The 15,848-nt window shown below is 33.1% G+C and overlaps 1 protein-coding gene across 1 annotated transcript; it reads right to left on the reverse strand.

The window, feature by feature from the left end:
- Positions 1-270: 270 nt before the first annotated feature.
- On the reverse strand, positions 271-4,872 carry LOC132720124 (A disintegrin and metalloproteinase with thrombospondin motifs adt-2-like). Its single transcript, XM_060704156.1, has 6 exons — positions 4,686-4,872; positions 4,312-4,464; positions 2,989-3,177; positions 2,371-2,529; positions 1,910-2,044; positions 271-903 (listed from the first exon to the last, which is right to left on the reverse strand). The coding sequence occupies exons 1-6, from the start codon at positions 4,750-4,752 to the stop codon at positions 695-697; spliced, it is 912 nt and encodes a 303-aa protein (XP_060560139.1). The 5' UTR covers positions 4,753-4,872; the 3' UTR covers positions 271-694.
- Between the last annotated feature and the right edge of the window lie 10,976 nt (positions 4,873-15,848).

Genomic DNA, 15,848 nt, shown 5'->3' on the forward strand with positions numbered 1-15,848 from the left:
CGGAAGATGAATGTTTGTTCAGATAATATGAGAACTTCTGAATTATCCGTAATCACAAAAGTTATTTTATATCAGTATACATGTACATTTTATCATTTATTAATGTTTTAATTGGTTAGATGGTCCGTCTGTTTATATAACTGCTTATATAACCGGTCTTATAACCTGTCAGAATTAAGCCTTTGTAACTACATGATAATATTGCACAGTTGATTTCTTTAATTGCAAAAAGGATTCAAAAATTTGTAGCAACCGTGTATATAGACAATGTTAACGTCGTGACTGTCAATAGAAAATTGACGTCTGCCACATACACTGACTGCATTGGATGAAAATATACGATGAGCGAATTCCAGTAAGCAGTTGCTAGAACTAAATCCTGAATGAAAAGGTCAATGTTAGATTAATTGATCTTGTACTTGTACATATATAATAACGTCGGATCAAACTCCGTGCGTCCGTTTACCCACTTATATAAAAAAAAATACCCTACCTAAGCAAATATACTTGTGGTCCAAGATCAAGAACAACCCAACAAACTTTACTGTAGACGTAATGCAAATTGTTCAATTTAGGAATATTTCCTTATATAGTTGCAATCATGGCAAAAAATGTAAGTTCTGCGCTGATCCACGCCCATGCAAGAAATATTTCTGTGTTTATTACTAGATAAAAAATAAACTTTGGATCACTGTTAAGGATAGCTGTTTTCAAGGCACAATATCCTTGTTTCATTGGCAAGACGGCATCCATTACCGTCCCACATTCTGTCTGTCGTGCAGCTCATTGATATAGGCGCGTCCCTGTTGCGTGAACACACAATGAATCTGTTACAGTTGGCACAATCATAGAATATACCTCGTTTATTCGCACACGCCATCTCATCGTTGTCATATAAACACACTGAAAAAATATAGTTCTTAATAAATCTGTCTAAAAGTGCCAGTGTGATCTTGTCAAATACCGTATTATATGGTGGTTAATTTTGGTACACTTTGCGCCGTTGACGCACTGTCGTCTTGTCGTCCTGTCGCTAGCCGGCGCTTTGTCGTGCGGCGCGTTGTCGCAATGCCGCCCTGTCGCTTGGTTTAAATATATACAAATAGCCAGTCCTTCGAATTGAGCTGAGCGACAATGTGACATCGCGATAACACGCCGCACGACAACGCACCGTTTGGTGTACTTCGTTAGCGACAGGACGACAGTACGACAGCACGCTGTTTGACGCTTTGTCGTGCTGTCGCTAGCGACAATACGACGCACAAAAGTGTTCCAAATCAGCCACCATAGTATTATTACATTATGAGGGCACAAATTAGAATGCGAAAACAGGGGTAATAACTTTCACTACAAAGAACATTCAATAAGGATTTATTACCCCTTAATCCAGCAAAATTATATAACGGAAATGGTCCTGCTCTGGTCTTTTTAATGCGGGGTATTCAGTCAAACTTCGCGACTGGGAAGGCTGGCAAGATCGACATATACCTATAGTCATTGAAACTTGCAGCATGGTGGGGCGGATATTGAGAAAATAGTGCAAATGGTAATACAAGCATGAAACTTTCAGAAAATCATCTTTCGACTAAAGAATTACGAATTTTACTGCAGAGAAAGCATTACTAGCATTGCAGGTTACTCTATGTTCTCCAGATAATTCGTTTTTTGGTAATATAAGTTATGTTTGTGTGTGATTACATCAAATGCAATAACATAAAAACCTCGTGCAATGTCTTCTGCTATTAATTTGCTTTAAATACTTAGTATTTCTTCCTCATTATTTTCAATGTTTCCTACTTCTTTTGTTAGATATTTAGTTTTACCGGGTCATATATTTTAGCACTGCAAAACAATAAATAATGTATTATATTATTGACGTTAGATATTGTAAGATAAACTGAAAACTTACTATCGTTACAATTACGACCTCGCCAATTTCCGCGGCAAATACAAGTCACGTGATCACCATTGGTTGCACATATTCCGTCGTTTTTACATGGATTGTTATTGTCACAGCTTTTGGCCTCATCCATGTCGGAAATGACTACATAATAAATGTCAAAATATTACTTAATTTTCTCTAGAAAACCAGACAATTATTCATTTTTATTTTTTTTCTATTTATTTTATTTTATTTATTTATTTTTTTGCAAAGTACAGCTATACATTTTTGTGGGTTTTTTTCTGTTTCCAAGACAAAATTGTTGTCAATAAAAATAACTGTCAGTCCTTTCTCGTACCCTCTGTTTTCGTACCCTCTGTTTTGTCGGTCAAGAAAATATCTTTACTTCTATTTTTCGAAACAGAGAAGGCACGTGATGTGGGCTCAGTTAATCAAGCAACTTTATCCTGCTAATAATATAAACTTACATTTTACCGATGGGGGACATTGTATGTAACACATTCTTGATTGTTCTTTACCACCAATACAATTAGAACCAGTAGGCTCGCACTCCCGAAGTCTGGACTGAACACCTTCGCCGCATCTCGCGGAGCATGTCCCCCACATACGCCAATCTGACCATGTACCTGTAACAGATTAATGTTAGAGCGTTATGATCTAGTTACACCTTGTAATAGTAAGCTGATTAAAAGTGGCTTGAAATGTTTCCAATTATCCAAAATCAATATGTAAATTTCGGTGACTTTTCATAACTTTGATCTTTAATAATAAAATTTCCCCCAACACTTGTCAAAGACTTAATATAAAGTTTGCAAAAGGTGATCAACACTGGAGTGTATTATAGATTTGTAACTAAATTCTTCATCTCAAGTAAAGTATGCTGCTGTCAGTTAAAATAAGCCCGAATCCTATTTTTATTTCTCTGATATTTGTTATTTATTTTAATCATTCACTTGTACATTAAATAGTAAAAGCTAGAAAGTATCATTTGAGTCTATGTTATCAAACAATAAATTTAAAGATCTTGTTCTTTCTAAAACTTTAATAATATGTTTTACTTAGTAAATATATAAAATATTTCATACCTAAACAGTCGTCATTTATACATTCTCTAGTCTGTGTATGTTCTAACAGGCACGACTCTTCATCTGTATACTCACAACAGTCCGTGCTATTACCCGTGCTGCACGAGCGTGTACGTGTACGCATTCCGCCACCACAAGTACGTGTACAAACAGACCATTGCCCCCAATCTGACCACCATTTCTGCACGACTGAAAAAATCAGATTTCCTGCCCATTACATACTAGATGTTGTACTTTATGAAAATATTACTGTTAATGTAAGAAATTCAACAAGTAAATCTATATTGAATGAGTGAAGGTTTGAAATACTGAATTTATTGAACAAATTAAATAAATCTCATGCGAGCATCTGACGTGCATAAACTTATTTTATTGAATGAGTTCAATAAATTTATTGATAAAGCTATTTGAATTTATCAATACTAAGTTTATTGAACAAGTTGAATATTTATCATATTACACGGGCTTCTTGTGAGCAAATTATTGTTTTATTCATAGAGTTCAATAAATTTTGTATTGAAGCGTTACGAATATAATATTCTATTTATCACATATCCAAAATAAGAATGGTTTACAGTAAACAAGAAAATAAATCATTGTCGCTCCTATAATGTAACGCTAACATTACATGAGCCACGTCACGACAAAACCAACATAATGCGTTTGCGACCAGCATGGATCCAGACCAGCCTGCGCATCCGCGCAGTCTGATCAGGATCCATGCTGTTCGCTATCAGTTTCTCTACTTGTTATAGGGTTGGTAAGCGAACAGCATGGATCCTGATCAGACTGCGCGGATGCGCAGGCTGGTCTGGATCCATGCTGGTCGCAAACCCATTATGTTGGTTTTGTCGTGACGCGGCTCATATGTAATAAACGCTTAATGAAGTTGTTAAAATGTTGATAATCCTCATAAATGTCATAAACTAAGTTTGGAAATTTCCGCATGTTATGACAAAGAGTTCACGAATATAAAATGTTGAAACGTAACACACTTTACAACCACATATTTGATACTGTAGTATATTAATTAAGCATCAATTATTGATATTTCAGTACATCAAAAATATACCGTAAACTTAATTATAATAATGTAAATAATTTTCGGAAAAAAGTTCATAAAATTATAAAATATTTTACATATAAATCAATACCAAAGTTTCGTCGAAACGCAATTATACATACATGTATTAAATTCTAAATGTGTATTTATATGGTAAAATTAGTCTTAATTTTAAATCTATAACTAATAGAAAAAATATAATATAATGTACAGTATCAGTAAAAATCAAAATAATCTCAATATGTAATTAAATGTTAAACCTTCTGTATCACAATCGGAGAGTACACATGTTGAAATCATTTCTTCTGCTCCTTCACATACCCCACCCATACATGTACGTTGCCGTGTGCGTACACCATTTCCGCACGAAGCACTGCACGCGGACCACGTGCTCCAATCGTTCCATTCAGCCACTGTTTAAAATTTAAAAGTTCATCATCAGTTTAACGTCACTAACGTTTTTCCTTTTAATCACAAGGTCAATTATTTTCATAAAATAAAAACAATATTTTATTTATTATTAAAAAATAAAACATATGCACAAGATATATAAAATTTAGGCTATAGTTAAACGTTGAAATTCAATAGATAATTTTAGGCTGTTCGGATATAATAAAATCAAGTACTGTCCTACCAGCAAAATTCCACAGGCTCGAACAAATGACCATCGCAAATAACATATTCCATGTTAAAGTTTCCATTATTCATTTATATAGCTAATCACACATATGATGCTTTCATAATAACATTTGAAAGTGTATTTTCGTTCAGAAAATTACAAAACATGAATAGTTTTATGTCTACAGAAGATAAAATCAGATGTACACTCCTGGGACGGTGAAAAGTTTTATTGTCGTGTTTCATGCCTTAAGGTGACCAAATCATTTGACCGTTGAACCTGTTTGTTTATAAACCATGATATATCTGATAGATATGAAATAAACAAGTTACTGGGCAACCACTCTAAAGTAATATAAAATATAATATGATTTACATATTAAAATACATACATTTAGGTAGGATATCGAGTATAAAGTTTTCTTGCTAGAAGCACATGAAGCCCGTTCCCAGGACCTCTCTTAACCTGATGGCATAGTGTCACAATATAATACGTGCTTATAACGAGCTTATCATTATCATTGTATGTATTTAATTTGATGTTGTATTAACAAGATACATGTATTGTATACGTTAATAAAAATTCTGTTCTGTTCTGGTGTTACAATGTAATGAAATCTGGTTTATCTTTTAACTATCAATAACAACTATTAAAATTGTATTTCTTTCAATTATCCACTTTTTTACAGTAAACGAGAGTTTTTCCCGTTTTCCATGGTTTTCAGGCATCTACTGATGAAAATAATATATTTCATTTACTTCATCCTAGATATGTTAACAGGACCGCTCTATAATGCTTTCCAAGTTTAATCGATGTCTGTATGAAATGAAAGCTCATGAAGGATAATTGTTATATTGAACAAGATATAGCAATTGTCTCATTAGTAGATCAACAACATGTTTCATCTATACATGAGGATACTTCAGTAACATCACAACAACAAAACTGAGATACAAGTATGATAATGGCACGAATATTTTTATTGTTTTCGTCCACTTTATATTCTAACTTGGACATATTAGATCGACAGATTATTTGCCCATTTAACAATCAGATACCAGGGTTAACATATAACAGATATGACTGTTTACATGCTTTACCCCCCTCGGGATACATATAGACTTGACAAACAAATACCTCCCCCCAAACACACACTCACCAAACTATTAAAGGTTCTTAAGAAATATTTTGTATTTTAATAAAGAAAAAAATGCGTATTTGTATTTATTATATAATTCTAAATGAAATATTGAGAAAAATCTATAAACCTCTAAATCTATATACCTCCCCCCACCACACTCTCACCCGACAAGCATTAAAGTTCTTAAGGAATATCTTGTATTTTAATAAAGAAAACTGCGTATTTGTATTTATCATTCTAAATGAAATATTGAGAAAAATCTATAAACCTCTAAATCTATATACCTCCCCCCACCACACTCTCACCCGACAAGCATTAAAGTTCTTAAGGAATATCTTGTATTTTAATAAAGAAAACTGCGTATTTGTATTTATCATTCTAAATGAAATATTGAGAAAAATCTATAAATTAATATGCGTGTTTTCATTTTCCGTATTTTCATTGTAAAAATTTATTTTTCACTGCAGTGAAACATATTTTCCGTATTTTCACTGGTGTCTTGCCGGCCTACTTTCTTCTTAATTCAGCCAATACACACAATTAATGTAAAGAAAAGTCTGTCAAATTTTAATGTACATAATAAACAGAAAATTCCAGTTTTTTCTATAAATACTGTCCATAAATACAGGATTTATTTTCATCTTGTGGTATAAAAATCATATACTTCACTCGAGCTAATGAAACGAAGAGTAAAATCATGCAGTCCAAGTACTGACGCAAGAATGAGCATGCGGAATGGCTCTTCCTTTAATATAAATATTTTAGTCAATAAAAGTAAAACAGCGTATACCAAACTATTACAAAAAGTGGAAACTGTAAAATAAATCGTGTACACACAGTAAAATCGAAAAACGTGGGATAACAGATGAAGTCCACGACAACAGATATCGCTACAAATAAAATTCGGGTAAAGTCAAGCATATTGTTTCAAAGCTTACCTTAAATAACTGTTGGCGAACTGCACGCCATGTTAACAATTTCCTAACCATTCAAGAGAATCAATTACATATGACATTATTTTCCTTTTTGAACACACCATGGCTTGCAAATATATAGGATGTTTGTCTTCGAATTATGTACATGTGTTTAACACATAAAAAAGTTCGAAGAGCTTTTGATACAAACTTTATGTATAGTTTACTTACCTACATATAAGGGAGATAAGCCATTTTTTGTTTCAAAACTTAAAAAAATACCATCTTTATGTTAGAAGGAAACGTGTTTCAACCAATGAGGATCAGATTTTAGACATTTTAATAAAGTCAATAAGAAAATATTGGAATGGGCTTAATCAAAGAACATTAAAAAAAACAGCACGAAACTAAGAGTTTTTTAAAGTTTGTCTTAATGCGATGCTAATGCAGTACCATTTATATCGAACAAATGGCAATGTAGACTTTTATATTGATGATTCTTCCACTAAAGATGTATCTAATAATGATTATAATGTAGTATGATATTAGCTAAACTTCAACAAACCTCCAACTAACACGGGCCTGCACCTGACGGGCCTCCAACTGACCACGTAAAAACATACGACCACAGATGACCTGTATTAAAACATTTCTAGAAGTCCTGACTGTCACTCTGGGAGCCTCTATTAAGAATGTTAATTAACAAGGCTTTTCTGGCCTTGTAACCTAGTTTTGACCAGGTTTAATTTAGTTCAAGACATCATTGAGACAACCATTTTGACAAAGTTTGAAGATTCCTTCAAAACTGCATCCTATAGAGTGTTATTAATTCTAAAAAGTGGAAGACAGTCAGACGAATGACCCAATAGCTTACCCTTGAAATATTTAGACACATAATGCCTCAGGAACGATTTTTTTTTCCTTTCTAGAAAGAGAAAAATGAGTTTTATAAAGTTGAAATAGTTGTTTTAGAGCATGACACGTATCACCTGAAGAAAGTAGCACTGAATGTGTAATTGTTTGTCACAAAAGTATCAAAATGTAAACGAAATGGTATTTTGACTTCCATACAAAATACTTTCACTTTAAATCACTTTAACTGTAAAATTACATAAAGGCAACATAACAGAAGCGAAATATAGTTTCTGGTAATTAGCCAATAAGTTACTTTTGGAAAATTTAAGAGGCCACTGAAAACGGAAAATTTTGAGAAATACAAATAAAAGCATTTCTATTGCATAATGGACCTTTAAGTTATCACAGTATTTAAGAATGTGTGAAAGACTGACTGACACATACTCTAAATAGTTAAAGGATAACAACAATCAATACACAGTATATGATATAAGAAAACAGAACACAATTTGTTCATGATTTAAAGTATTTATTTTCCATTATCAATAATACAGAATTATTGTGGAGAAATCCAGTAACAAAGAAATAAAGTGGAACTACATAGTAGGTGTATGGTAATATATTGTAAAATAAAACAACATAAAATAAAAAAAGCATTTCCGGCATAACACATAGTAGGCAACTTTTTTTTACTTCAGAGAATTTCTGTAAATTCAAAACATAAATCTTAACATTATCAGGTGAAATTTGTGTAAACATCAAACAAATTTAGGTAAATTCTCGTAATCACAGAAAGGGTTACAAAAAAATTGTTCAACAGCCAAACATCTCCTGCGTCTGACATATAGGGATCACACATTTTCAGCTAAAACTTTTGAGCAGATGACAGACTGACTCAACAATTTTGTTTTTTGTTTTATTCGACAATCTTGTATAGACAATCTTGTATAAAGATGTAAATGAGAGAGAAACTATATGAGCCACGCCATGACAAAACCAACATAATGGGTTTGCGACCAGCATGGATCCAGACCAGCCTGCGCATCCGCACAGTCTGATCAGGATCCATGCTGTTCGCTATCAGTTTCTCTACATGAAATAGGGTTTGTAAGTGAACAGCATGGATCCTGATCAGACTGCGCGGATGTGCAGGCTGGTCTGGATCCATGCTGGTCGCAAACCATTATGTTGGTTTTGTCATGTCATGGCTCTTTATCAAGTTTCATTAAGGTGTAAAAGCATCCTTCACTTGAGTTGAGTCTAGCTGGAGGTAAACATATTTCAAAGTTTGGCCACTGGCACGTATACTTGACAAGAGTCTTACTCTATGATCTACTCATTAATAAATTTATTCCAAAGATTAATGAACATGTATACATGATCTCAATAGACCCTAATAAATGCAGCACCTCTGCTATTGGCCTATGTACCTGTGAGTAAACTAATACTCAAATTTTAAACTACAACAGAAAAATTCTAACCAAACTTATTAAATATGTCAATTCTGTATCTTTCCGAAAACTGACAAGGTTTTTCTTGTGACCTACTGTAGTTTTGAGTCTTTTGACCTTAAAATCTATCTTTGATCTTGTCTAATATGTTATAAATTTTACCATATAGACTTGGTTTCATTTGACGTCTTAATCAGGTTTTGATACTAGGTTTTTTATTTTTATTTTTATAGTCACACCATTCTTTTTTTTACCCTTAATACAATGTTACAATTGTTGATAATTTTAAAAATAAAGTATTCATATTGCCTTATATGCCTTAAAAATAAAAAAATAAAACATTTATGCCTTTCTATATAATCAAGCACTCCACATTAAAAGAACATAAAACAACGGGAGAAAATAAGCATTAAACATGTATATAAAACAAACAACAAGAAAACAACCAAAATATAATAGACAGCAATAAAAAATCACACTGTAAATAAAATCTAGCTAAGCCTACATGCCAACATATTTCTTTCACCTGTCAATGTGTATAAGAATTTAGTAGAATTTAAAAAAAATGATTCAATGAAAAAATGAACCTTGCAAAAAAAATAAAATATATAAAACTTACAAAAGCAACATCAAAACATACACAACCCCAAGAAAATAAATGAGAATAACACATATCATTCCTTTTTACAGAAAATAACCCCCTTATCAGCTTCTATAGTTTTAAACAATTTTTTTTCCTCTCATGTTTTCAGTACAAAATTATGTTACGTAATTGAGGATCAGCCACTACTATTTATCTGAGTTTCACCGAGTTTACATATGGATACATATGTGGCTAGAGGAACAATAGGTAACTGTACTTTCTTTTAATGTCATTCATTCCACTAGGCTTTTATATGACTATTTTCATTTTCGTGGCTCAGAAGAACAATAGTAAGAACAAAATAACAATGGAGTATCCATGAGCAATGTGAAGGTCCTATGAGCCGTGTCATGACAAAACCAACAAAGTGCGTTTGCGACCAGTATGGATCCAGACCAACCTGCCCATCCGCGCAGTGGGATCAGGATCCATGCTGTTTGCTATCAGTTTCTGTAATTGTAAAAGGGTTTGTGAGCGAACAGCATGGATCCTGATCAGACTGCACAGATGTGCAGGCTGGTCTGAATCCATGGTGGTCGCAAACGCATTACGTTGGTTTTGTCATAGCGCGGCTCATGTATGGTCACTTTTCCAGCTTTACAAGAAAATGTAGGCTTTAAATGCTCAACATCATGTTACAGGTACAAATGATCACCATAGACCACGAGATAGCATGGACGTTCTAGCAGATCTTAGTTTGTTCTGTTTCCTATGGGTAAAACATGTTGCCACTAGCAGGCAAATGGTTACATTTACCATGTTAAAATATACTTGTATCCTTCATGTTATATAAAAGTCTGCTTTAAAGGCATTTATGGTTTTGGACAAAAATGCCAAATTATTTTACCTCCTATTATTTCAGTCACCGGTACAAATTTCTCTTACAAGATGGCCCATAGAATAATCAAGGAAATCCTTTACCAGTTTCATATAGAACTTATACTCAACATTAAAGCCTATGTTCATTCATGTGTACATGTATATCCAAGCTATATTAAATTGGATATCTTTCCAAAAAGCTAACAAGGTGCACTAATCACATGAAAAAGCTGAAATTAATATTTGTTCAAATCATACAGATTCATTACAAAAGAAAAAATATGGTACAGCAAGTACTTAAGTACAAAATTTGACTGCAACCTAACAAGAGATTGGCTGGCAAACAAGCAATGATCTTCGTTTGTACTGAAGAAGGGGTTAAAAGCAGCATGCCTCCAGATTCATGCTTATTTTCATGAACATTTTGAAAATGAATCAAGAAGTTAAAATATTTTCAAGTAAAAAAAGAAAGTAATCTACACATTGCAAAGAGCAATTTCAGTTCAGGTAAGTTACCAAAAAAATGTCAAAATAAAGAAAAAAGCCCTTGCTGTGTTTGTCATGCAGTATTATTTAGAAATATAGTGATAGATACAGCTGCAAAATCAGTCATTCATTGCATGTAACATGTAAGTTATTAAATGAATTTCACTTGTAAATATTCTAACTTTTCTTAAAATCCTTGTACTTTTCTCAGGTTGATTTTCTTGAAATAGTTTGGCTCATCTGTAGGCATGCAGCTTTAAATCACAACTAGATCTATCACTGAATGTGATTAATACCCCCACAAGACTGCTTCAAAAATGAGGATGTTACTAGTAACAGAATACCATGTAAAAGAATTGAAATGTAGAGTTATGGTTGTGGCAATTAAAGATAGTTGTGGTTCTTGTATGTTGCATTTCCTTTCAATGTGGTTGGCCATTGATGAAGTTTTATTGAATTACTCTGTAATAAGTCCAGAAAGACAAGGAAAAGTAATAAAGGGCAATAACTCTATAAATACTGAAGATAGAGTTATCGTTCTTGTGCACTGCACTTCCTCTTATTGTGCTTGACCATTGTATGAAGTTGTTTTGAATTCCAGCCATTAGTCTTCAAGTTATGCTCCGGACAAAAAAAAGCAATGGAAAAGTAACAAAGGGCAATAACTCTGTAATTAGTCAAGATGGAGTTATGGTTCTTGTGCACTGCACTTCCCCTTATTGTGCTTGACCATTGTATGAAGTTGTTTTGAATTCCAACCAGTAGTTTTCATGTCATGCTTTGGACAAGGAAAAGTAACAAAGGGCAGTAACTTTGTAATAAGTCAAGACGGAGTTATGGTTCTTGAACACTGCACTTCCTCTCAATAAGCTTGACCATTGTATGAAGTTATAATGAATTCAAACAATTAGTCTTCAAGTTATGGTCCGGACAAAAGAAAGCAATGGAAAAGTAACAAAGGGCAATAACTCTGTAATTACTTTAGATAGAGTTATGATTTTTGTGCACTGCACTTCCCCTTATTGTGTTTGATAATTGTATGAAGTTGTTTATAATTCCCACCAGTAGTTTTCAAGTTATGCCCCGGACAAGGAAAAGTAACAAAGGGCAATAACTTTGTAATTAGTCAAGATAGAGTTATGGTTCTTGTGCACTGCACTTCCTCTCAATGTGCTTGACCATTGTATGAAGTTATAATGAGTTCCAACAATTAGTCTTCCAGTTATGGTCCGGACAAAAGAAAGCAATGGAAAAGTAACAAAGGGCAATAACTCTGTAATTACTTTAGATAGAGTTATGGTTCTTGTGCACTGCACTTCCCCTTATTGTGTTTGACAATTGTATGAAGTTGTTTTTAATTCCAACCAGTAGTCTAAGTTATGCCCCGGACAAGGAAAAGTAACAAAGGGCAATAACTCTGTAATTAGTCAAGATAAAGTTATGGTTCTTGTGCACTGCACTTCCTCTCAATGTGCTTGACCATTGTTTGTAGTTATATTGAATTCCAACCATTAGTTTTCAAGTTATGCTCCGGACAAGGAAAATGCAAAGGACGTCTGGACCGACCGACCGACCGACCAACCAACCGATCACCGGGTGACTCCTATATACCCCCCCAAACTTCGTTTTTGGGGGTATAATAATCTTTACCACAAGATGAGCAGCAATTGTATACAAACAGCTGGAAAAAGAACTTTATATCTGTGAATACTTACACAATGCAGTTTTAAACTGTCAAACATTTTATTCCCAAACAATACTAAAAATAATAGAATGCAAAGCGAAATTGAAACAAAATATATGATTATAAGAAATTTGTGATTTTTTTAAAATCTAGATATTATTATATCAATGACATCGTCATGACAACTAAAATCATGTTGTAATGACCTAATAAAAATAGGACAATACAAGATAAATATTCTGTGAAGTTTGATAAAAATCGTAAGTGTATCAAGGAAGCCCAATAATGACAACTAAAACCTACTATGGCCATAAATAAATCCTTACTTCTCATCTCCACATTAGTAAAACGAGCACCGCAAAGACGGGGCAATATACACCCAAATGTAAATTTGTTTGAGTAATCAAAAATAATCTTTCAATAATGGAAGTGACCCAATCAAAGAAACTTGTCTGAAAACATGTTTTATCTTTATTATCGTTATGATAAATCTACTGTATGACCTCCAGGGTGGGGGCATTTTTTACCCTATGTGCATGATTCATAAAACTTTTATAGAGGTCTACTACTGTATACTACTGAGTTCTGCACATCATCTCATTATGATTAACATTTCTGCCAAGAAGTTCCATTTTCCTTCAAAGGATATAGCCAGACAGAGGGATGGATGGACATATGTGTGACAGAATTGGGATAAAGGGTCATTTCTATTGTTATTTTTTTTTGTTTAATAACAGGCCATAAGCCACTTCCTCTATTGTTATGGAATGAACTTTAATGACCTCTTTTGTTCTGTTAACAGACAGATAGGTAGCCCCCTATCCCTATTTGGTAGTACAAGCAGACAACCTAGTGCATAACAACTTATGCTGAAATATTTTCAGGCATATAATTATTATTATTCATTATCAAAAATTCATTTTACTCATATGCCATGCCTATGTAAACTGATAATAATTGTATACATTCCCTGATTATACATGGACCATACTTTCATTATTTGAGCTGCGTCACGACAAAACCAACATAATGAGTTTGCGACCAGCATGGATCAATCCAGTCTGCTGTTCGCTATCAGTTTCTTTACTTGTTATAAGGTCTGTAAGCGAACAGCATGGATCCTGATCAGACTGCACGGATGCGCAGGCTGGTCTGGATACATGCTGGTCGCAAACGCATTATGTTGGTTTTGTCGTGACGCGGCTCATTTATGTAATTTACATAGCTACATTTTTACTATAATAAACAAACTCAAATAAGAACAATCTAGAAATATTGCACATAGAGAAGCATAAAATACTTTACATATCATCAACAATTAGCACTAACCTGCTAAAAACTGCACTAAACATGTTAAGGTAGCCTTACTCAAATGCTTTTCCCCAAAAAATTTCTAACATCGGCCAATATCATAATAAATCCCTCATTTCTACAACGTTATTTTTCACAATCTTCGGTGTTCAATAATTTTCAACTGTTTATAACCAAAATTTAGTACATAGCAATAAAGGATGAGTGATTGTAAATAATCTAATGCCCAAGATTTTGAAAAAATAACATTCCAAAAATAACCGTAATGGTACAATATAAGCCGATGCTATTTTTTTTTGGCCGGAAAGCATTGCAGTAAGACTACCTTACTATAAAATATCAACAAACTTTAACTGTTATGTCCAATCATACACATTTTCAGCTGGTATTGACATTACGATAATGTAACGTCTTGCTGGGAAATCACGCTAAATATACAGAATTATAATTAAAGAACAAAATGACACCAAAAATAAACTGTTTGGTGTTAAATTGGAGATGAACTCATACAAAATATCTTTAAGATGTTAATATACAAAAAAGCATTGAAAAATAAATGAAGATTTCAGGCAGTAAAGTACAATAAAAGTAGCACTTTATTATGTTCAAAGCGGGTGATAATTATAGAATAAGACAAAACACAGAAACAAAAACCAAAGCACTTCTTAAACACAGTACTATTGAATGTATAAAATTTGAACACAAATAAAACATTTGCTGTAGAAGTAAAGAAAACAGGAAACATAAATTATAAAAGCATTGAATGCAACAATATTAATAACTAAATTAGAAATTATATGGTATATTATTGAATCCGCCAACGAAAAAGAAAAATTATTAGATATATATAGTTACATGTATATATATATATTTATTTATATATTTCCCTATATTCAAGAATAGCATTCTCTTCATATTAACACATTACATATCATAAACATAACATAACATATTTTGTCAAAATATGTCATTTCGCAGGTCAACATATTTCATTCACTGAAACAGCTTATTTTGATTAAAATAACTAATCACAATAAATAAGTATTGAATTGCATATTTCGTTTTCATCATGGTTAAATCTTTAACAATATTTTGAACAATATACTATGGAAAAAAAAACTGAACACACAAGTTAACATGATAATTTATCTAACATAAGATCCGCGTCACGACAAAACCAACGTAATGCGTTTGCGACCAGCATGGATCCAGACCAGCCTGCGCAACCGCGCAGTCTGATCAGGATCCATGCTGTTCGCTATCAGTTTCTCTACATGTAATAGAGTTTGTAAGCGAACAGCATGGATCCTGATCAGACTGCGCGGATGCGCAGGCTGATCTGGATACATGCTGGTCGCAAAACCATTACGTTGGTTTTGTCATGACACGGCTCATAAATACATCACTGGTATACGTACTGAACAAACTTCCAACAACAAATATCATCAGATCTCCTATATTAAAACATGTAAATATAATGCAATTATTAACAATATGGCACAAAGTAAAAGAACTGTATCTAAGAAAATATTTATTTTGGCTTATATATACAAATAATCAGTAGCCATTGTTTCCAGAATAAAACAATCATTTCATATTTAACCCATAACCTGTTTAATTTGTGAAATGGATTTGTCCTTCTTTTAATTTTGGAAGAGTCCATTAAAAGGTGTAGGGGATTTCATAATCAAAATACAAAACTTGAGCTACCAGCAATATAGAGCCTGGTCAGACTGTATAGATTTTCAGGCTGGCCTGGATCTATACTGGTGGCAAAGGCAAATCACTTTCACTGTGGGCAGGTTAATTGGTTAATAAAAGAAATTTATAATTTCTACATAATAATCTTATTATTTTCACAACCACTTAAACAA

This window comes from Ruditapes philippinarum, unplaced genomic scaffold (assembly GCF_026571515.1).
Source record: "Ruditapes philippinarum isolate M1 unplaced genomic scaffold, ASM2657151v2 ctg1364_1_1_1_1, whole genome shotgun sequence".
NCBI lineage: Eukaryota > Metazoa > Mollusca > Bivalvia > Venerida > Veneridae > Ruditapes > Ruditapes philippinarum.

Bases quoted from the DNA above. Each gene is read 5' to 3' on its own strand.
- LOC132720124 (XM_060704156.1), bottom strand. From the start codon at position 4,752: ATGGAAACTTTAACATGGAATATGTTATTTGCGATGGTCATTTGTTCG. The intron at 2,045-2,370 runs GTAAGTTTATAT...TTTATTATGTAG, and splicing joins ATGTCCCCCATCGGTAAAAT to TCATTTCCGACATGGATGAG. The intron at 904-1,909 runs GTAAGTTTTCAG...ATATTTTTTCAG, and splicing joins AGGTCGTAATTGTAACGATA to TGTGTTTATATGACAACGAT.